Genomic DNA, 24,358 nt, shown 5'->3' with positions numbered 1-24,358 from the left:
CACACAGAGTGATGTGGAGCTCAGAGCTTTTGTGCACTCAATGTAGTATTGATTGGTGACCACTCCCATCTCCCATGCTCTTTATCAGGCCACGGTAGTGGTGCAGATATGGATTTAGAACATGTGACCGTTATAATCAACTGTAGTCAAGTCTGGTCTGGGCTAGTGTGTGTTTGTGTGTGTGTTAGTCTCTGTTTGTAGACTCAGTACTCCTTTGCAGTTTTACAATAGCCTTCCATAGTTGGCCTATAACTCTCTCTCTCTCTCTTGATCTCTCTCTCTCTCATTCTTTCACATTGGGATGATCAGAACTGGAATCAAAAGGGATGGGATGCCTACTATATTGGTAATTCCAGCTGGACTGTAAATGTCAAGTGTGGGTCCATGATCAACAGAAGGACTGTAGTGGTTCCTTGCCGGACCGCTCTCCATGCCATCTGTGAAGGTACAGCTCTCTGTCTAGTCCCAGACTGTTTGTCTAGGCTTGCCTTTCATCAGTATCCTGTATCCCTGGGAGCCTACACTACCCGCTAGCTCACTGTGTGCAGAACCTTGACTGTGAATGAGGGTTGTGTGTGTTTAAAATATGCTGAAACATTATTCTTAGAATTCTGAGACGAAACTAGTTTTAATGGTTTGCCGTGTATACTTTTGTGCGTAGACATACGTTCATGGTTCTTTCAGTCAAGGGGAGATTCAACAAGCAGTAAAAATGTATCAGAGCAATCTTGTTTGAGTGGGAAAATTATGCACTTCTGTTAGTTTGGACTTAAATGAATCATTTACATGCTTTTTCTTCTCAATGAATTCCAGTAGAACAGACTAAAAGGGACTTTCACAAATAATACAGTTAATACATTACTTAAGTAAATTAAATGAACAGTAGTATTTGTATTGTTAAGCTTATACACTGTACTTCTTCAGTAGTGTGGGTGAAGAGAAGCTAATTGTATAAAATCCTGTCATCATGGTCAGGAGAGTAGCTAGTTATTAGGAGATGGGGTGTTGATGTGGCCTTTCACAAACATATTCAATTATTCAAGATCAAAGTCCATAACTATTTTCTTCTTTTCGATACAGATGTAGGCCATGGCAATCACGACTGTGCAATTAAACATGAAAAATGTTTTGGTCTTCATGGTTGACCTTTCCAAGCTGTTTAGCCTTTTCATGTGCTATCTCTCCCACAGCTAGGGTCCATTTCAAGGTCTCAGCCTGACTGGTGTGACAGACACCTGCATGATGGTAATGGTAGAAGCTGGTAGGTAGATTCTTCTGAACATGGCTCTAGTCTCACTGCCCCTGTAAATAATCGAATCAAACACACACAAAAACACACACACACACAGTTTTAGTTTGATTTGTTTCTGCCATCATTAGCTTGATGTTCTGAAGCATTCTACTGTGCTGCACTAACATAAGCATTATGCAGTGGCCTTATCATACCAGGACTGCTAATTAGAGCTCAGGTTTGACAAAGGGAAGCCTGACAGACAGCGTCAGAGATATGAGAACTGCGCTTTCAGCATGTTTACAGCACATCCCTTTCAAAGTAAATCTCTATCTGAGAGATCTCCTGTTTAGCTTTCCTAAGCCTCCACATTGGTAAGATAGGAACAGACAGTAACAGGAAGCCATGTTAGGTTGTTTGGACAATCACAGTTTCTTATCCTAGTGTATGGTGAGCCTGTTGATGGGACTATATGAGCCCCATAAGTACGTATGTCCCCCCTCCTCCTCCCCTGATAAGCTCCCTGTCACCCTCCCTCTCTCCTCCTTCCACTCCCGCTCTTCACTTTTCTGCTGACAATCATTCAGGGCAGCTCTGAGTTATCGACCGTGAGCCAGATTGAATCTGCGGCTGCACGTCGTCTTACAAGAGCCGAGAGTAGCCGGCACAGAGCGGGAAATAAAAGAGGAACATCTAACTGTCATGACCTCTCACACCGCGCGCTCTCTTCATCCCCCCCCCTCTCTCCCTGTATCTAATAGTTCCTCCCTCCAGGCCTTCCTGTTTCCTTTCACAACTCTCCGGTTTCCCCACCTGGTCTGACCCATTCACCTATTTATTAATTCCTCCCGCTCTTTGCCCCGGGATTTCCCTATTCAGCTCTTTATGTCCACCCACTCCCCTGCTCCTCTCATCCTTCCATCTTTTCACTCAGCCGTGCTTTGGCTCCTCCTTCACCCTATTATCCTCTTGAAAAGCCAACTGACTCTCACCCTCTCGAGTATGTGCCTTCCTCACCTAAACGTGTCCCAGCATAAAATCCCACCTCCACTACAGTATGAAGGGCACCTGTCATAGAGTCAGGAAATTACTGTCACTAATGACTGTGTGTGTGTGTGCTATCGGATCTGTAATAGTGTTTTATCTGACACTCTGGGGGGGTAATCAATAGTACCGTCTCTCCCTGCAGTGACATTGCCTGTGACCAAGGGGGGTCTATAAACTGTGAGCACACAGCAACACAGAGGGAGGTGATTGTGTGTGTGTGTGTGTGGCGGGGGAAGGGTTCTTTTATAAGATATGAACAATCCTCTGACTGTCTGAAGAGGTGGTTAAGGTCAGGGATGTCTGCCCCCTACAGACCCTCTCCAGTCTGAGGAGACAGAGCGACAGTGTCACGAGAGAGAGCTGAAACACAGGATCCCATTAGAGGGCCACCGTGCCTGTTGTCCTGCACTAGCACAGGCGTGACCAGGAGCTTGATGTTGTAGTGGACTTACAGTTCATTTATGTAAGCTACTTAATAATGATACTAATAAGGTTTAATACTTAATAATAATAATTATTAAGATCATAATTTTGGCTCACAATGGCTGTTGTTTCACACAGACACACACAAACATACCTCACGCACAATGTGTTTAGAGTCAGTGTGTAATTCTGGACTATCTGTGATAGAAGGAACACTGATACGCTGTGAAAAGTAACTCCAGCCTTCACAGTAGCCTTCACAGTATTGTTTTATATCGCCGTGGATAATGGAGTGCAGTGCATGATGGGAAAAGACCCTGGAGGGTTTTTAAAGAGAGCTTCATTTATATATATATTTATGCGTCCTCAGCCTCAACCAGATTTCCCTCCTTCCCCGTGCTCTGTGAAGATGTTGTCATTTCATGGCTCATTCCTGGTTGAGTCTGGGTCTGGTGGGATAGTGCTGCCTGGGGATCACCAGACAGCGACACAGGGACAAATAGGGAGTAGAGCTACATTCACACATAGAGAAACTGAGCTATGTATTTTTACTGGAGATACTGTATTTAGTTATTTATGTTAAATGTGTTACACAGGCGTGAAATTAATGCAAGATAACGTTTCAGCCACTCGCAGATTATGGAGGAATGCAGTAATGGGGATTTGTTGGGAAATAGATTTATGGACACCTTTGACTTTAAATAGAAACTTTATCCCTGAGATGATTGGTAGTTGGTGTAGAGCTGCTAGGCTTGGCTGTGCCAAGAGTTCATGCTTGTAGTTTATGCTGGTGTCAAGTGTACGGTGGCTTGGCTAACATATCTTGGCTCAGTCATAACAAACTCTGCAAAATCAGTGGTTGGTGTGTGTGTGTGGAGAACATACACACCTATAACAAGGTTAAGGCCAATGGAAACATTCAGAAGAAAAAACAGTCCAGGGACTAAATTAAAATGTTCTCTTATGGACGGGGCACACAAGTCTAAAACTGCCCAGTGATCTATTGTGGTATTTGGCTTGGAATTACTTTCTAGGGGTACTGTACATAATTGCTAATTGTCCTTTCAAAAATGCATACCTCCGAGATTTTCCCTTTCACTATGGTACCACGCTGAAGGGGGAGGTGGGACAAATGTTGAGGCTCAGAGACCTTCTGACTTGTGTTCTTGTGACCTATTAGAGCTTGTTCTCCACAGCCCCTCAGGCCCTGTCTGGAACCGTCTGCCCTTGTCTGAGTCTCTTACCCCTCTGTGTGCGTGTTTGGGACTGGAAATAACTCTTCTCTTTTCTCCTCTCCTCTTCTCCTCTCCTCTCTTCTCCCCTCCTCTCATCCCTTCCCTTCTGTTTACGTATGCAACAAATAAATGATATACAAAATAAATTACGGGAAAGGTTATGGGGGAGGGACGTTGACTACGCCTAATTTGATCATGTATGTAGCCAGGCAGAGAGGACAGTAGAGGACATGGAGTCTTTCCTGCTGACTTGCTGATGGACATGTTTGCGCCTGGAATTACATCAGATCAGACAAATCATTAATCCTTTCAGATCTTATAACCTACGTTAGGAATCTATACTTTTCACGGTATGACACCCCTGAAGCAGCCCGATCCCAGTTCTCCTCATGTGGGAGAAAGCAGAAGCCAGCTGATGCCAGCGGCTGCCAGTAGAGCCAGGAGCAGTCCTGTCCCTTCCAGCGATGTGTCAATGATAGGGCGTGTTGTTAATCCCATTTGGCTGAGCTCAATGAAGAGGTAGGGTTTATTTTCCTGTGGATCCAGAGCCAGAGGTTAAGATGTAAATGGGAGCTCATAGAGGGGGCGGTATGACTGCTGGAAGATGAGTGATCATCAGGGTTACTGATTGAGAGCAGAGTGGAACTGAGTGCTTAGCCTACCAGGATGTTAATGTGCCATGTACAGTAACCTTTAAAGGTCACATTAAAATGCTCTTGAACGTAGGCGCTGTATCTAGAATATTCATCAACTGCCTTTTGTCCCTCTCTCTCTTTCTCTCTCTATCTCCCTCTCCCCCTCCCTCTCTGGTCAGCTGACTATGATTGACAAGTCTTTACGGTAACTGGGCTCTGCGCTACCTCCACTCTCCCTCCAGTCTCCTCCCCCTCAGTGTGAGTGGCAGTAATGAGATCAGGGCTGGACTGTATTTGCCCTGCCGCCCACCTGGACATGACAGCCAGTGAGAGCGGGAGCGAGATGGAGGGAGGGAGAGAGGGGTATACAGGGGAGACGGAGAAGGATGTTGATGTAGTCCGTACAAGTACAGAAGAAGAGTGGACTGGGTTGGGAGAGTGGAGAGAGAGGAGGAGAGATAGGAGGAAAGAGAGGAGAGAGAGAGGAGGAGAGAGATGAGGAAAGAGAGGAGAGAGAGAGGAGAGAGTGGAGGAGAGAAGGAGAAATGGGGGGGGGGTCCAGACCACTACACCCTGCCTTTTCTCTCTTTCAGATCTTTTCTTTCCTTTTTGGTTTCTCCATCATGGCTCTGTGAACTCTGGATTCCCTCGTGCTCACCTGAATGCTCCTTCTTCCTCGCTCTGCTGAAGGCTGGGGTTTCCCAGAAGCCTCATCTGTCATGTAGCTCTCTTTGGATTGGCTGAACTCTCCTGAGTTTTTAGCTGTCTCCAAATAAAGGCAAACCATAACTGCTTTTCCTTCACCACAATAGTTAAATCAACTGTCAGATTATTTCCATTTCAAAAAGTGAAAACTTGATTGTGTTAGCTTTAGCTGCATGAAATATGAGCAGTGAGGGAATTGGCAGTTATTGATAGGGAATATCACAATATGATGGGCCCAAGGGTTATGTAAAGAAATTGTATAAACAAACTATATCATGAACCCAATTTGTAGCCTCCCTTTTCTGATGGACACACTGACCGTGTCAGCCTGAGCTGCATGCCACACGATCAATGTGGAAACAGAAATGGTAGAGATAGACGGGTGAGAGAAAGGGAGAGAGAACAGAGAATGGAATCCTTTGAACGTTAAAGTTTTAATCATTCTGAGTCCTTTCAGTGCTGAGTACTTTCAGTAAACATTGGAACAATTGCACATTTGGGCCCATTGATATTCACTTTTAATAAACCAAGATGAATTTAGTATTATTTCTCTCCCTCTTTTGTGCATGACTGTGATGTGCATTAGTATCATACTTGGTATCATCCTTCATTAAATATTTTGTACTTGGCAAGTTCTTTCTGTGCCCCTAATCACTGTAGTGATGCCAGCAGTAATGCTTACATAAGACAGCCGACTGGAAGCAAGGGATGTGCAAAGAAAAGAGAGGGAGAGAAGGGAGGAGAGGAAGAAAGGTCTTTGGAGCATTTTCCATTTAGACCCTAATGCTTCACAGAGGCTGATCATTTAGGGAGAAACTGGGGTCTTTATTTAGATGCGTGCATCTGGAAAAACAATAGAGTGAAATGAAAGAAGGAAAAGAAGGCAGTGAATTCTAAAGAAAAGAAGGAAAAGAGAGAGCGATAGAGTTGAAAGTATCCCAACGCTTTCTTTCTTCTCTCTCTGCTAGACAAGAGCTGGCAAGTGGGAGACAGACTGCCAGCCAAAGATTCTGCATATGGGCCTCTATATATATGAGATAACACACAATACTGAATACTAGAGTTATGTACTGTCTGTGGAAGTAATGTTTTTATACATGAAAATGAATAATGAATACCAGCTCTGCACACGCTCGTACACACAGTTTCTGCTAGTGTGAAGGATTCCCCGGGGCTGTGTGAGGGGTCCTGCGCAGGGTGGAGGCAACAGAGATTATTCAGTCACCTGAGAGTTTGTCTCTGGGAGGAGGCCTCTCCCTGGTCTCCCTGCACTCACCTCCCAACAGCTGTCACTCACACGAGCCTGACAGATGGACTGAGGGTGGAGGGAGGGATGAAGGGATGAAGGGATGGAGGGATGGAGGGATGGAGGGATGGAGGGATGGAGGGATGGAGGGAGGGACAGGCGGACAGATGGAGGGCGGAGGTAGATCTCTTTAGGGCAATTGCTGTTGAAATGTTTTGAATTCAGGATTATGATTGAAATTCCATGAATCCATCGTTACCTTGTACTTAGCTAAATTAAAACTACTGCCGTTATTATGGAATTTTCACCATGGCTTTGTCTTGTTGTTCCTTTGGTCTGTCATCGCTGTATGGCTACAGTACATTTAAAACCCTCTCTCTCTCTCTTTCTCTCTCTCTCTCGCTCCCTCTCTCCCTCCCTCCCTCCAGCGGCGTCCAGCTTCAGTTTCTGCCGCGCGTCCCTGGAGCACACAGTGTCTGCCGAGGAGCTCAGCTACCAGCTGCCTCGCCGCGCAGGGGGCAGTCTGACCTGGCACGATGGGCGCGGCCAGAAGACCACCCACACACGCACTGTCAAACTACTGCAGCAGCCTGGCACAGAGGGCATCCAGGTACACACACACTCACACACACACACACACACACACATACTGACAAAGGAAGCTGTGCAGAACAAGATCTACATATCTAATTGCATACGTAAACATCAGCGAGGTGTGCAAGCCTGCTTCACTCACCAGCTGCGGCTCCTGTCCTCTGGTGGATCCCCGGGGGGGGGGGGGGGGGGGGGCTGTTATTGCTGATGCTCCACATCGCCTGAGACACAGGTACTGTAGTAGCACCGTGCTGGAGACACTGAGGCGGGTTACGTAACAGCACAGATTGCTGAACCATAGACTTGGAATGCAGGTAATAGTTCTGTCACAACATAAGAGTGTAAACGACCACTTATTTAGTGTTTGTATCGGTCCAATAACCTGTATCTGAGCTACCGGCGTGTTTTCATGGAAGAAGCATCAGCAATGCGACTGCTGATTGGTCGGCTGGATGGCGGTGTCTATCAAGAGGTCATGTTAGCATGCAGTGACATACTCCAGAATGTCAGTTACTTCCACTCTCTGCTCTCATGCAATGTGGAATCCCATCTGGGAAGATCCACAACAGGCCATAACAAAGTAAGTAAAAGGCCCAATCTATTTTGGGACTTCCTTGTACAGTGCTTGACCTAAAACAGCCTGTGGTGTAACGATCTTCCTGATTGTACTGTAGATGGCTGGGGCCTGGAGAGAGCCTGAGGAGAAGTGGGTCTTTTCTTCAGGGTCTTCTTGAAAACATGTGTTGCAGAGAGTGGAGCAACGCGTGCAGAAACACGAGACATTCAATTATTTAGAAGAGAATGGCTGCCTCAGAGTTAGAGAAGTCTGGGAAAAACTTCTTCACGGATGCTTTAAGAAGCTCCTTCAGTGTGGTCATGCTCAACTCCAGCGGATTGAGCCTGAAGTTCCTTTATGCCATGAGAATATTTATGATGACTATGGGACTTTGAACAGCAAGCCCATCTAATGCTTTATTCAACAGGCTTTAGGGTCAACTTTCTCTCCCCCCTTTTCACTCTTATTTGTGTTTGCGCGTGTGTGAATGTCGATTTAGCTCTCAGAGGGCAGATGATTAGATTAGACTCCATGAGCTTGGTTTACACTCATCCGCACTAATGAATAAACAAGTTAAATGAGACAAATCCCAGCTTGTCTGCGTACGTAGTGAATACCCAAAGGAAGCTGCCTATTAGCCTAGATAGATAGTGTAGTTCTGTCAGTTTGAGCTTAAGTACAGTTATGTGTAAGTTTGTGAATGATTCCCCCGTAGTTGGCTTTCCTACAAACCAACCCTCCACGTGACCCTGAGTGAGGAGACAGATGGAGATGGTTCAGTTCCTGTCCTAACACGTCTGTTTTCTGTTCAGTCCAAACTACGTTGAGAATTTGAATAAAAATCATTAAGATGGATTGTATGTGAGAGAACTGTAAAGAGAGAGAGAAGCAGACGAGTAGAAAAAATTGAAAGCTAGTAGACACCATTTGGGCGAGATGACAGCTGCTGTGCTTTGCATGCACCATTACAACCAGTGTGTATGTGTGTGTGCGTGCGTGCGTGCTCGACTGCATGTGTGTGCGTGACCCTGAATTTAAATTGCGTGGTGGTGTGGCTGGGTTAGATGGTTCTGTTATTAGTTTAGTGTCCTCATTACCAGCCTTAGTCACTGACCCACCAAGCTGACACCAAGCTGGACAGGGTCTGGGGAGCGCTAAATGACCAGCTCTGGATAATGAGACCATCAAGCTTTGTTCTTATTCCCTCTGCCTAATGGATCAGCTCTATAGACTGGAAGAATATGGATGGAAGATAGAAAAATGTAATGTGAGAGAGACGGAGATAGAACATGAATGAGAAAGAGTGAGAGATACAAAGCGACCTGTGTGTCAGTTTACCTCCCTCCATGTGTTGAAGTCAAGGATCTCCACAGCTCAGACTAATCCCTGCTTGCGCCTCTTTTCTCCTGGGGTAAGCCTGCACACACCCCAGGACTTCGACATGCTCCGAGGCCGGCAGGGAACCAATGCGAGAGCAGTATGAGGGGACAGGCAGAAGAGACAGAGAGAATGAAGGGTTCCAGCAGCAGGACACACTCTGAAGGATGCAGGAAGCACAGGGACATCTGCAGTCTTCCTGCGTTGTAGAGGAGCGGAGGAGAGAGAGGAGCAGGAGCAGAGGGAGAGACGTATGAAGGAGATACAGAGGATGTACCCGTGCAAAGCAGAGGAAGGAAGGAGGATTGGGCCACTCAAATCTGCCTGGGTCTCTGGGGTTGAAAGACAGATTAAAGGGCTGACTGAGTAATGACAGGACAAAGAAGGGAGAGGGGGAGGGCATAGGAAGAAGAGAGCGAGTAAGGGTAAGGGCCTTGTGGAAGATAAAGGAAAGAGAGACCAAGGATGTTGGTGGGAAAGAGCTGTGGGATGTTTGGATGGAGAGAGGAGATTGGGAAAAGGGAGGAGGGGTGGGACGAGGGAAAGAGGGAGGTGAGAAATATTCCCATGGCTCTGACTTTGCCCCCTGCCTCCCCCCTGCTTCGCTTACTGTCCCTCCTGCTGCTCATTATTTTACCACCTGTTGCATGCTCTCTCTCTCTCTCTCTCTCTCTCTCTCTCTCTCTCTCTCTCTCTCTAACACAGACACATCTTCTTTCTCCTCCTCCCTCCCTTCACCCTCCTCCTTCATGTGTAATGAATGGGAGTGTCTCCTGTTGGACAGAAGTATATCTCCAGGGGTTGAGGCATAGGAAGAAGAGAGCGAGTAAGGGTAAGGGCCTTGTGGAAGATAAAGGAAAGAGAGACCAAGGATGTTGGTGGGAAAGAGCTGTGGGATGTTTGGATGGAGAGAGGAGATTGGGAAAAGGGAGGAGGGGTGGGACGAGGGAAAGAGGGAGGTGAGAAATATTCCCATGGCTCTGACTTTGCTGTTGCCCCAGCTCCTTGACATCGACACACACCGATACCCCCCCCCCCCACACACACACACACACACATACACACATACACAAACACACACACTCACATACACAAACACAGTTGCTTGTACTAATTGGCTGAGACTCTTTGATCAGTGAGGGAGGGGGTGTGGCATAGATGCAGAGCAGTCGTCCAGGGTTCTGGGGGCTCTGTGAGGTCCTGGGGGGTGCTGGGGTGCTGGGGGGGCGTACTAGAGGTGGAGAGTAGCTAGGCTGGGGCAGGGAGGGGAGCTTATCAGTCACAGAGGGTGAATTATAAGAAGCCCCTGGACTTTTTTAGCATCTCCAGTAATCCCTGATTCAGCTCCGCTGGGGGGACCAAGGACACACACTGATGTGCAGACACACTCACGCACACAAAGAGACTAAGGAGAGAAAAACGTAATGCTCAAGGTCGTGTAGCAGGAGTTAGAGGGGAGAGGAGAGGAGGGAAGAAGAGAGAAGTGAAAAACTATGGATAAGTAGACCTAGAGGGAGAGAGAGTTGTGGATGAAGGGAGGGTAAAGACAGAAATGAAAGATGGAAAAGTAGAAGGGGATGAAAGAAAGCGTAGAACAAAGTGAAGAGAAAGGGGAGAGGGGGCTTGAAGATACTCAGCGAGATACGGAATGATCAATACAGAGGTCCAGAGAGAGTGGAAGGGATGTGGGGAAAGCAGGGACGAAGGAAGATGGCAGGATGGAATGATAGGTTTAATGGAACGGGGAACAGCGCTCCTGAGGAGGATGAGAGGATGGAGAAGAAAAGAATGGAGACACAGGAAGATCATATTGGAAGGAATGCCGTGTCCTTTTTAGCTGCCGGAGTTGAGCCTCGAGGGAAACTGTCTGAACGTGGAGGAGGACTGATGTTGGATACAGGGGGCTGTCACTCTACCCCCCTCCCTGCCTCCCCCTGCCTCCTCCCTGCCTCCCCCCTGCCTCCCCCCTGCTTCGCTTACTGTCCCTCCTGCTGCTCATTATTTTACCACCTGTTGCATGCTCTCTCTCTCTCTCTCTCTCTCTCTCTCTCTCTCTCTCTCTCTCTCTCTAACACAGACACATCTTCTTTCTCCTCCTCCCTCCCTTCACCCTCCTCCTTCATGTGTAATGAATGGGAGTGTCTCCTGTTGGACAGAAGTATATCTCCAGGGGTTGAGGGTGAACACTCCAGCAGAGAGCTGGCAAGAGCAGATAGGCCCTGATTGATGGCCTGGAAGGATAGGAGAGAAGAGGAGAGAGTGAAGGCGGGAGGGAGGTGTGAAAGGATGGGGTGAGATGATGCTCATAATGAAGGCCATTACTCACCGGAATTCTGAGCCAGTCAAATTACTGATAGGTCAGTTTCAGTAACTCTCCTCTAGTTTCCTCTCCTCTCCTTTCTTCCCTCTTATTGTCTTTCTCTCTCTTCTCTCCATTTTGCTGTGCCCCCCTGTCTTACACCAGTGTGCTGAATCCCTTACCTCAACATGCACAGTGAAGCAATGAGACAGTGAGACACTTCCCTTCCTCACGGGAGACTGGCCATCCAAAAATGAGAAAACACTTCAGCATGATTCTTTACTTAATTATCTGTGAGAACGAGCATTTTCACACCTTCACTAACTCAATCTTCATTAAGGATGGGGAGCATTTTATTTGGGGTTATTAAGAAGGCTCAAGCACATTATTGAGCATGGATTGAAGTATGCACGTAATTAGGGCAACAAGATACATACTACAGCGTAAAGATAGAGTTTTCAATTAAGGCTTACAAAACAAAACATCAAGCCAGTAGGCCGCTAAGAGTGGCTGTGTGTGTATTCGCGTGTTTTTATGTGTATGTGCGTGTCTGTAAGGGTGAGGATATGAGCGTATGGCTGGAGATGTAACATGCATTATATGAATGTGTAATGTGGACAGAGAGTCAGGCAGAGAGTGAGTGAGTGGAGATTATTGCACAACCACTCTGTCAAAATCCAGATTATATTACTGAATATAATGTCTGTCATTGTGTCTGTGTAGCCACACTTCATAGTGGAAGTTAAGGAGACTATCTGTGACTTCTGTTCAATCCTGTCTTTCTTATCATGCCACGCATGTAGAGAGAGAGAGGGGGGGGGGAGAGAGAGAGAGGAGGAGAGAGAGAGAGAGAGGAGGAGAGAGAGAGAGAGAGGAGGAGAGAGAGAGATGCTGTCTTCAGAGACTGGCTCTGTCATATGAATAATCTTTCTCTGGAAGAGGAAATGGGGAGGAAAGACCTCTGGTTCCAACCTTATTAACTGTCCATGACCTCATTAACAAGCCTTATTAACCCACGCCCAGCCCACTGTCAATACTGGGAAAATTGTTGGCAGTGGCCATTTACTTTGCGTGTGTCTGTGTGTGTGTGAGAGATGAGGCTGACAAACACTAGGGCAACCGATGCTGCAGTACCAGTCAGAGCTTTTGTTGCTGATTGAAAATGTGAGATGACCTGGAAAATAGAAGGTTCGATACACACACACCCAAACATGCACACACACACATACACACACATGCATAGATACACACACACACACTGAAACACGTACACACAAGCAAAGAAGGGCATGTACAATATTGTGACACAATTGAAACACGTACACACAAGGTACAGGTAATCTCAATAGAGTGATACATGTGGGTTCACAGTCTAGTCTCCTAGGAACTACATACAGTACAGCATGTAGTCATGGCTACGAACATCTTGTTGTGAAAAATGTACGTAATGAGAAGCAAACTGTGTAGTCATACAGGGGAGGGAAGTCATTTGACGCTAGTTAGCAGGGAAAAAAGGATGTTTTGGATTTTCCCTGAGAACTTTGACACCTTATGCTGTTCTTTTGGTTTTCTGATGTTTTTAAATGTGTCTGCGTGTATGTGTGAATGTGCACACGTGTTTGCATGTGCATGTGTGTGATTGCATAAACAAAAAACTTTTCCACTTTTTCAAGTGGAAAAGTGATTACAGAACAATGTATTTTAAGCAATTTGAAAAAAATGAAAAAGCAACCAATAATCCTGTGTGTGCGTGTGTGCGTGTGTGCGTGTGTCTGTGTGTGTGTGCGCTTCAGCTGCGTCCAGGCGAGGCCTTCACTGTGTACCACACCAGTCCTACGCTGTCAAGTCTGTCCAAACCAGTGGTGCTGTGGACCCAGCAGGACGTCTGCAAGTGGCTCAAGAAGCACTGTCCTCACAACTACCTGACCTACGTGGAGGCTTTCTCCCACCATGCCATCACAGGTAACACACACACACAGCACACACACACACAGCACACACACACACACACACACACACACACACAGCACACACACACGTGTCAGCATGCCCATAAACAGTCAATGGAGATGTGGATGTAGTTGATGTAACTGCGGTTTTCCTGAAGTTGTTTTAGTCCAGAAGGTAGGAGCAGTACAGGCGCTGAAAGGCTTACTGTTTGAAATCAAATCTCACTCAAGTTTTATTTTTAGTTTCCTGGTTCCAGAGCTTAGCTTTTTCAACTAGCGAACTTAAAGACGGTTTACATCCAAATCTCCCAAAGAAGATTTAGGTGCATTCATGCTTGGTTAAGAATGAACCCTGTGTCTTTTATGAAAGAAAGGGAAAGCTATGGGAACAGAAATGGTTTACTGTAACCACCACACAAACACACGCACACACATCTACACACACACACACACACACACACACACACACACACACACACACACACACACACACACACACACACACACACACACACACACACACACACACACACACACACTGCCTTAGCCTTGAGAGGGTAGACATATGGAGCAGCTCCTTTCAGAGTCTCTCACAGAGAACAGATTGCTTTTTTTCTGCTGCAGGGTCAGCCACCACTCACTTATTCACTCAGCACCTCGACACACACACACACGCCACACACACACACCTGGAGACACAACACACACACCTGGAGACACAACACACACACCTGGAGACACAACACACACACGTGGAGACACAACACACACACCTGGAGACACAACACACACACCTGGAGACACAACACACACACCTGGAGACACAACACACGCCCCACACACACACACCTGGAGACACAATAGACACACACACACACATATATGCCACACATTCTTTTACGTATCTGTCTGCCTCAGGGTTACAGATAACCCATCAAAAAGGATGTGGCCACTGTAGCAGCAAAAGCAGAACTCCTCTTTTATGTGTTCACTCAGCTATCTCCCCTCAACACACACCCAGACAAACACACACACACACACACACATGGGACACACACACACACACATTTCTTTATGTATACACCAGCAACATTCTACTGCTATAACAGCTTATAGTATGGCCCTTTGGAGAATGGCCATTGTTATATGGTGAATTGTACACACACTGCTCAGGTGGTAGTATTGGTCTGTATCCACTGGACTGAACTCAGTGTGTTCGGACAGCCTTCTGAATGTCTGCCATGGTTGGAATGTAGGTAGCTGATACAATATGTACCTTTTTTCATTGTGTGTGTGTGCGTGGCTACCGTCTGCAGTCCTAGTGCCCTTTCACACCAGAAATAAATTGAAAACATATTCATGAAAGGAGCCATATTCCTCTCAGTCCTCTCTCTGTTGTCTGACTAAAGTGTTGTTATCTTCACGGCCATGACAGTAACAGCTCCAGCCTGCCCTCAGACAGTTGTTAAGAACCAATTAATTTTGTGGGAGAATAGAACATGTCTGTCTCTCCAGAAGAAACAGAACCTTTTGTTTTCTCCTCTTCCATTTTTTTTTCTCGTGTTGACAACTCCGTTCTGTCTATCTGCAAGCCATTATTGGATGCGACTGTATCAAGTCTGTCAGTGAGGAATTGATTGGAGCTATATTCATCAGCTGGGTCTCGTTTGTTTCCAGGGAGACCAAGGCCAGTAGTTTCTAGGACACACAGTTTCTGGGGGCAGGAAGGAGACACACCAACTGATGCAAAGAGTAGTGGGAATAGGAGATGTGTGTGTGTGTGTGTGTGTGCATTGAGGGTGGGGTGAATGTGTGTGTTTTTGTGTGTGTGATAAACCTCAAGCTGATATGATTCAAAACACAAAAGTTACTCTCTACTCTGCTCTTTAAACTTTGTGGTCTTTCATTGTATTGACTTGATAAGGATGTGTCTGTGTGTCTCATGAGAGAGAGAAACAGAAAGATAGAAATGTTAAAAGCCCCTGGGCATGGAGATAAAGGACTGTAGATCAGAGGGGAACCCAATCCCTTCCACAGACAAACAGCAGGAACAATGTCTTGGAAATACAGCACATGCTCACACACTCATGGGTACGTATGCACGCATACATCCATTAAGAGAGGTAACCTTGCTGTTTGTTGAAGCATTGTCTCTTTGAAGTAGCCAGGAGGCAAACTCTGACATCTTCCTTTGTGGTAGCTGCATGGGGAAACTCAGCCTCAGTGGAGGTGGAGTGTCCACCTTCTGTCAGAATGTAGGTCAATGTCCTCTCCTTTCCTCTCCTCTCCTCCTCTCCTCTCCTCCTCTCCTCTCTTCTCTTCCATTCCCCTCCTCTCCTTTCCTCTCCTCCTCTACTTTCATCCTCTTTTCTTCTCTCTTCTGCTCTGCTCTCCTCTCTCCCTCTCTTCTCCTGTCCTATCCCATCCTGGGCTGTCTTGTAGTCTATTCTATAGAATAACGTAATAGAACTGAGGCAACTAATCCATGTTAATAATAGTACAATATAATCCTAGTTTGTTACACAAAGCTGTATCCTGACAGATTTGTATGCATCATACAAAAATGACTTAACACAATACAGGTAAGGAGAAGCAGAAGACATGTGTGTTTGTTTTGCATCCTTGAGGAGTAGCAACCTCTCTGTGTGGGGAAGTGTGAGAGTTCTGAGTACAAGACAAAGAAGCACGAAACTGAAATAAATGTCTCCATCAAGTACTTTAGTCCTTTGTCCATAAGACTACCACCAACCGCTGAGAAGACAAAGGGGAAAGATCTAATATGAAATGAGAAGAAAGAAAATATCAGAAGAATGGAAGGGGAGGACTTCACTGCCCAGTGGCCCACAGGCAGACATAAGAGTAGGAATCAGGACACAGGAATCAGTTCTACCTTTCTATATTCTCCCTGATAAAAGATCACTGCTGACACTTTATTAAGGACATTTATATTTCATAGTCAGAGAGGAGGGGGGAGCGGTTAGGATGGCTATCAATTCCTCGTCCCCTCTCTCCTTTCTTCACCCCCTCCCTTCACCTCTCCCCTCCCTTCCTCCCCTCCCCTCTCCTCTCCTCTCCTCTGACACAGTAATATGTATTACTAACATGGCTACATGTCTGGCATTAAACAGCTACAGAATATGACAAGGAATAACAAGCACGGGTTAAATGTCTTCCCCAATGTATGTGTCTGCATGTTTGTGTGTGTTTGAACAGATTTGTCCATGTTCACTGAGGGGAAATGAGAATGGATGGATTGATTTTGAAAGGGAACAGCATGAGTAATGAGTCTAATTATGATTCGGACCTCACACAGGGCTGCTGCAGGTATGATAGATTCACCATTGAAGGACAAATCCCTTGCCCTGCTGTGTGTGTGTGTGAGTGTGAGTGTGTGTGCACATGATAAACCATGATGTTTAGATCCTGGGTAATGGCATGATAAATGTGTAGTGAAATAACCCTTTGTAAAGCTGAGCAGGAGAGATGCTTATTGTACTAATGTGTTCACTGTTATTAACTAGGTAAACCCAGCATGAAAATATACTATTGACATTCAGATGCATATTAGAAGGCCTAAAGACAGCCCCCCCCCCCCCCCCCCGTGCTCCTCCCTCCACACAGTAGCACTGCCAGAACACAGCAGAAAATGGTTCCTCAGATGGTTTTGTTTCGAACTTTCCTCTAGCGTGTCAGGTCTCCTAACATCAGCCCCCTCTCTCTCTCCCCCTCCCTCCTTCGCCTGCCCAGGGCGTGCGCTGCTGCGTCTCAACGGGGAGAAGCTGCAGAGGATGGGCATCGTCCAGGAGACGCTCAGACAAGAAGTCCTCCAGCAGGTCCTCCAGCTTCAGGTTCGAGAGGAGGTCCGGAACCTTCAGCTGCTCAGCAGAGGTCAGGCCTGTGGCTGTGTGTGTGGCTGTGTGTGTGGCTGTGTGTGTGGCTGTGTGTGTGCTGTAGTGTTGAGGTGTAGTGTTGAGGTGTAGTTTTGAGGTGTAGGCTTGTGTTCAGATTTAGCACGTTTCCTCAGGCTGAGCAATGTGTTACTTAAACACAGTTATCAATAACCTGATCCAGCCAATGAGTTCTGACAGGCTGGATGAACAGGACAGACAGATGGCCTCTCGACAGATCGCCTCCTGGAACTAATGTTGCCTTTACGTGCGTCCCCCACCAGATATGGTTGGAAGTCCCAATGCCAGTCTGAGTGTGTGCTTGGTGCCCCTCACTCAAGAGAGACTATGGAAATTAAAATGCTGTGTAGGACACTTTTATTAATAGAGTGAAGCAAATGTAATTTACCAGTTCAACAGGCCTTGACTCTGAGCTATATGAGATAGCTAATTGGGTGCCCTCACAAAACACCTGAGGTTCTGCTGGGTGAGGGTGAGAGATGGGGTGTGTGTGTGTAAGGAGACGTTGCAAGTCTGTAGGCAACATGATGAGCTGGTGGCAAACGACCAAAGCATTGCCCACATAGCAAAATGCTGTTTCCGACTTGGTAATTCAGTGCTCTTGCATTCTTTCAAAAGCATGTTGGCAAGTTATGTCAAAACATTTATTAATATCCAAAAACAATCTTCAAATGAACATTGTCTTATTCTTGTCAAGCTTTGCAATAATATTGTAAAGGAAATAAAAATTGTGCTTATAGTCCATACCAGAGGTACTAGCCTGTATCTCCAAACTCTGTGGTAAATGAACCTGTGTTTGCAGCTCAGGTATTATTGAGACCCCAGATGAAGATACAATGATCGATAAATCTTGATGCAGAAATCCATGAGGAATAATGAGATAATAATGATCTCTATGTTGGTGAACTTTGGTCCCAGCCTTGTGAATTTAGTTTGTCTTAATATCTGCTCAGTTATTTTCACACAACAACTGTTTGTACCGTAGGGGACCTGATTGGTTATAGGGACCAGACAAATCACCTAAACGTTCCACCCACGAGGTGGAGCCGGTCTCAGATCAATTGCGTGAGCAAGATGCTTATTTAAGTTTTGCCTGGAGTCTTAGACGGTATCCCAGATTCCACATTTTCAGTCCTTGTCTCTCTCATATCTGCTTCTGCCAGCCATGCCCTAAACCACAAGCTCTCAGTACCATGTCATTGTTCTTACATGCCAGATCTCAAACTGAGATTGAAGCCCTGTAGGCTGTCATACCTGATTCATCTTCTAGAACTGAACACAGTATTAAATATCGATCAGTCACCAACTCCAGAGTAAGCCAGGTGAGCAAGAGTAGACGTATGATGGTGTGCTGTTAAAGTGGTCTTTCAAAGAGACACTAACATGCCGAAGTGGTCACTTTCAGATCCTCTAGAATCTCGAGAATTTCTAGAAGTTCACCTGATATGCCCTGAAGTGTTTTCTCAAGACTCTTTTTTTCCCATCCCCCTCCCTCCTCCTTTTCCCTCTCATCTCCTCTTTTCTTTTTCTTTACATCTCTTATTTTCTACCTTCATCACTGTGTTGCTTCTCTCTGTAATCAGCCCCGTTCACCTGTGTGTCTCTTCTATATGTGGGCATGCTGTTTCCAATGCTGACTGATGAGATTGAATGATGTGTGATGGATCTGGAATCAGTGTGTGTGTGTGTGTCACCCAAGGGTGGAGGCATTGTGGGTCGATAAGAATGAGGAGATTGAGGAAAAATGGGTAAGGGTATGACATGAATTACTGTAGCAGTTGGAAGCATAGAGAGAGAGGGGAGAGAGAGGAGAGTTGTGGAGAGGGGTCAGGGTGATGATGGGATATGACATGCAAGGCAGGGCAGAAATATATATCAAACATAGGGGGCAGAGACTACTGTATAGAACCACTCGGATGTGGTGATGAGGATTGTGGGAGAGGTGGAGATTGTGAGGGGGGAGGTAGGTAGAGTGTAGGCTGTTGTGCATGGTATGTCCTCAGTAATGGAGCTTGCAACCAGCCCTTACATGGAGGTGTAGTTGAGGGGAGAGAGAGGACCAGCTGCCTGCCTCAGTGCAGTCCCCTGGCCCTGCACTCTGCTCCTCTGTAATCTGGCTCTTGGATTCTCACTAGCTCACAGCTCAATACTTGATTTCCAAAAATGCTCCCCACACAATCACAGGCAGAGATAATGAGAAAGAATATCTGGTAAATAAAAATTGAGTTGTGTGTGTCTGTGTGTGTAGGTGGGTAATTTGTGTGAGTGTATGTGTATGTGTGTCATGCAGCCAGTTTTTGAATGTGTTCAGTGGCTTTGTTAAGGCCTTACAAAGCAGCTCCATTGTTCTGCATGGCAGTGCCTGGGTCTTTGTTGTACTTGCGTGCCACTGTCTGAAAGTCACTTTTCCATGGGTGCGTATTTACTTAGCGCAAACCTGTGTGCTAACATATATTGATCACTCTCCTTTCAAAGCTCTCCAAGACTCTCCGCAGGACACATCTCCTGGCATTCATCTCCTAAAAAAATAATAAACTACAGTATGCATGGATGGCAGCATTGTATCTTTATGAATTCATAACCTCTTGGCATATCTCATAGAATCATGTGTGTGTGTGCTTGTGTGTCTGGGATAGGAGTAATACAGTAACAGCAGCAGTAGCAACCAGTAACACAGTTACAGTAGTAACAGCAGTAACACAGTAACACATCAACAACAGTAACACAGTAACACAGTAACAGAGTAACACAATAACACAGTAACAGCAGTAACACAGTAACACAGTAACACAGTAACAACAGTAACACAGTAACACAGTAACAGCAGTAACACAGTAACAGCAGTAACACCGTAACACCGTAACAGCAGTAACAACAATAACACTGTAACAGCACTAACACAGTTACAGCAGTAACACAGTAACAGCAGTAACACAGTAACAGCAGTAACAGCAGTAACACAGTAACAGCAGTAACCCAGTAACAGCAGTAACAGCATTAACACAGTAACACAGTAACAGCAGTATCACAGTAACAACAGTAACACAGTAACAGATGTAACACAGTAACACAGTAACAGCAGTAACCCAGTAACAGCAGTAACAGCAGTAACACAGTAACACAGTAACAGCAGTATCACAGCAACAACAGTAACACAGTAACAGCAGTAACACAGTAACAGCAGTAACAGCAATAACACTGTAACAGCAGTAACACAGTAACACAGTAACAGCAGTAACAGCAGTAACAGCAGTAGCAGCAGTAACAGCAGTAACACAGTAACAGAAGTAACACAATAACAGCAGTAACAGCAGTAACACTGTAACAGCAGTAACAGCAGTAACACAGTAACAGCAGTAACACAGTAACAGCAGTAACAGCAGTAAAACAGTAACAGCAGTAACAGCAGTAACACAGTAACACAGTAACACAGAAACACAGTAACAGCAGTGAGAGCAGTAACACAGTAACACAGTAACACACTAACAGCAGTAACACAGTAACAGCAGTAACAACAGTAACAGCAGTAACAGCAGTAACACAGTAACGGCAGTAACACAGTAACAGCAGTGACACAGTAACAGCAGTAACACAGTGTAGCGGTAACAGAGGTAACACAGTAACACCTGGCTTGGCCACATGGGAGCAGTGTACTCCTACCTAGCCTCGGCATGTTAGTGTCTCTTTGTTTGTTTATTCTCTCTATGGTAAACTGTCTGTCCCTCCTCGGAACGTCTTCTTTCCTAGGCTTTGTGTGTATGTGTGTGTGTGTGTGTTGCCATCTGGCTGGTCTCAAAGTCTCAGTGGTAATTAGCGGAGAACCAGAATGACGTCGATCCCCCCCCCCACACCTCTCCAAAACCGTTGTCAGCAACACTTCAGTTGCTGTGGGAGCGCTCACCAGGGTAACCTTGTCGTTGGGAGCGTTGTTTTGATGCTCCGTGCCCTTGAGGAGCCCCTTAGAGTCACACGCAGGGCTCTGTCTACTCACTGAACTGTGCTTAATAGATGAATGGGCTCAACCAGGGAGTGTGGGAGGCACACGAAAGAAGAATATTACATTCCTCTTCAACACAGGTATACCTTCACACCTCTTCCCCAACCCTAATCAACCCCCCCCCCTTTCTCCCTTTCTCCTTTAAGCTATAAGAACCCATCTTGTAAAGATCAGCAGGTAGACAGCCGCTGTCTCCACCAGCCAGCCATGTTAAACATGTCTGTGTCTAAGGAGACAGGTGGCTCCTCATCTCGATCCACCAGGGGAGTCAGACTCAGACTTGAAATGCCAGACGTCTGCCCCCCTCTCCCTTGCTTTCCATTCATCTGAAACTCAGAAAGCCTGCTGCCCATAGTCACCTGGAGGCACCTCAGGCTGAGACAACTGCGAGTTGTCAAGGAAACCAACTGGGCACATCTGTTGTCTCCAGAAATAGAGAGGCAGGCCAAAGGAAGAGTGATAACTAAGATATGATGCCGTACATCCGTCTGCCTGCCTGCCTGCCTGTCTGTTTGTCTCCCTGTCTGCCTGTCTGCAAGTCTGTCTGTCTGTTGATCTGGCTGTCTGTGGATCTGGCTGTCGGTCGGACTGTGCTGTCTGACTAGAGACTAGCAGGCTCACATAGGAAAGTGTGCATCTGAGTTATGATCCCATCTGCCTCCCCTTCACATAAATCCTGACAGGAGATGGTTGAACATCTGGCCCATCCATCTCTCTCTCCCTCCCTGACCACCCGATTCTATACACTTCCTGTCTCTCTAATGTCACGCAGGCCATATATCCCCAAAAGTTTCTTACTTTCAAATGTTATGCTTGAGAATATGCCCACTGTGAGTCTGAGTGCTTTGCTTTTTTCTTTACTTCACTAATGGTTTCACCATCTACAGTCTCTATACGGGTATGTAAATAAACTCCTATTGTAGAGGGCACAACAACGATATCTTATTGAGGTCAGTAAAAGGCTATGAACTCAGGATTCATGTATTAGAAAGGTCCTCAAAGACTGGATGTAAGTCTTAGGATGGGAAGGATTGGCAGGGGTTCAAGTGGCAGGGGTCCTGGATGAAACAGAGTTGTGTGCGTGTGTGCATGTGCATGTGTGCATGTGCAAGGCCATGGAGTGAGCGATAACTAATTATGTTGTCTATTTAATAATGCTTTTTTTTTGTTGCTTTTTCTCTCTTTTCTGCAGCCTCCTTTGGAAACTTCTCTTAGCTCGTCCCTCCATCCATCTGGCAGTCGTCTCTCCTCCTCTTCTGGCACGGCCCTTCTCCAGTAGCAGCAGGAGGACCTGCATTCTGCAGATATGCCGGGGCAGAATCCTCTGAAAGGAGAATAGAAGGGCCTATAAACTAGAGACTGGAGGATCTCCAGTCACCCTGGTCAAGCTGAGGAACTGAGCCCCCGTGAGAAAGACTAAGACTGAGACAATCCCCTGCTCAACACTAGGGCACACACTGTAACATAGAGAGAAGTTATGAGATCCACAGCTCCCCATGATTCAATCGCCACCACTTTATTGGCCTGACGCTTGGATGTTCAATCAGAACTTGAAGATTATGGCTCCATTGTGTGTCTTGTTGTTCTTGTTGGCAGTAAGGGCCGTGCTGACATTGATGTGAGAAGGGATTCCTGAGAGTGGAGATTCCTCGGTAGTGTCATGCTAAGTACCATTTCTGCTCACAACAACAGGGTTCCACCTCGTAGCTGCTTCAGGGCTCCGTCACAGTCTGTTTAATTCCTAGTCATCATTTGATCATATCCATACCTTTAAACACTTCCACACAGAATACTTCCATACTGAGTTCCGTAAAGTTTTGTGGTCTGAAAACAGGTCTAGAGTGAACGGCTCCTAATAGTTTTTGCTTAGGAAGTAAGTATCACAGCAAGGTAAAGATGAAGGAAATTGAATCGATCCTCACTGTTGTTACATGTCTGAATGTGTCCTCATTATGCTACTGATGATGGTCATGCTAAATTCCTTCCTCATACTTCACAATGTATTTTCTCCTCTCAGGATTTTCTTTTGGGAATATATATAGTTTTGATAGATTTACAGTTACACACAGCATACAGTTCATGTTGTCTTGCACTCTAATCCCCAAAGCACACTCTTATCTTTTACATTTATATTTTGGAACTGTGTCCTAGTGTGCAGAATGCTATTGCCCCATATGCTCTTTTTGTACTGTAGATGAACAATGTCACTGCTGAGGCTGACCGACATATATTTGAACGTAGGAGAGTGATGAAACTGTAGGCCTATGTAGATACCATGTCCTTTTACCTTTAGTATTTTACAGATTAAATGAATTTGGTAGACATGCTGACATTGAGATTATATGTGTTTGTTTGTTTGTGTCCTCTGTGTCTGATAAAGCAATAATCTAACCCTAGTTGACTGGGAGATTAAAATATTCCCTTAAGAATTTCTAGAATCAGGACTTTCCAAGGCATGAAGTTGCAGTATTTATGCGTACTGTCTGTGTCTGTATGGTTCAGTAGCTGGTTCAGTAGAGTTAGATGTTTAGGAGGCATATTCTTCAACCCTTATCGAAATGTGCTGTCCTGCTTACACATATAATGGACAACTGGAGTCATAAGGACTAGCACTTACACTGGGTCAGAAAGGCAATGTTACATGACGTCAAACATTTAATTCATTTAGCAGATGCTTTTATTCAAAGCCTCATACAAATAGTGCATTTAGAAAGTACAGCAGAAGATCAAGAATTGCATAGATATACAGTATTTTGGTTGTTAGAGTCAAGGAACAACCTGTATTGAAGTTGAGACTGTGCTAGCTGTGGGGGATTTGGAGCAAAACTGATAGATAAACATGTTGTAGCAAATGTTCCTGCTCCCCTGAGGAGAACAATCCAACCGCCTACTCCTGGTTGACACTGTGAATCCCAGCGCACAGACAACCCAACCAGATATGAGATTTGCAGCATGACAGTGAGTCCTCAACCTAAATCCTTTGATCAAGCAAGCAACACTCAGTACCATGTGAATTTTGTTCCTACAAATTATGTTTGCATTGCAAGAATGATCCTTCACATTGATTCAGCTAAATTAACACCATCTCTCCAACAGACCCTTCTTCTGTCTTGCCTTCCTCCCTCCATTCACTGAAAAATAGTTTTTGGAGGATGA

The 24,358-nt window shown here is 45.7% G+C and overlaps 1 protein-coding gene across 1 annotated transcript; it reads left to right on the top strand.

Annotated features, from left to right (window-relative positions):
- Nucleotides 1-2,330: 2,330 nt before the first annotated feature.
- On the top strand, nucleotides 2,331-22,417 carry samd10b (sterile alpha motif domain containing 10b). The gene is made up of 5 exons (XM_067240608.1): nucleotides 2,331-2,346; nucleotides 6,951-7,132; nucleotides 13,142-13,310; nucleotides 17,045-17,185; nucleotides 22,395-22,417. The coding sequence occupies exons 1-5, from the start codon at nucleotides 2,331-2,333 to the stop codon at nucleotides 22,415-22,417; spliced, it is 531 nt and encodes a 176-aa protein (XP_067096709.1).
- Nucleotides 22,418-24,358: the final 1,941 nt, after the last annotated feature.

The sequence above is a fragment of the Osmerus mordax genome, chromosome 7 (assembly GCF_038355195.1).
Source record: "Osmerus mordax isolate fOsmMor3 chromosome 7, fOsmMor3.pri, whole genome shotgun sequence".
Taxonomy (NCBI): Eukaryota; Metazoa; Chordata; class Actinopteri; order Osmeriformes; family Osmeridae; genus Osmerus; species Osmerus mordax.
The sequence above is the reverse complement of the archived record's forward strand: the minus strand, read 5'-3'. Positions and strand labels throughout refer to the sequence as shown.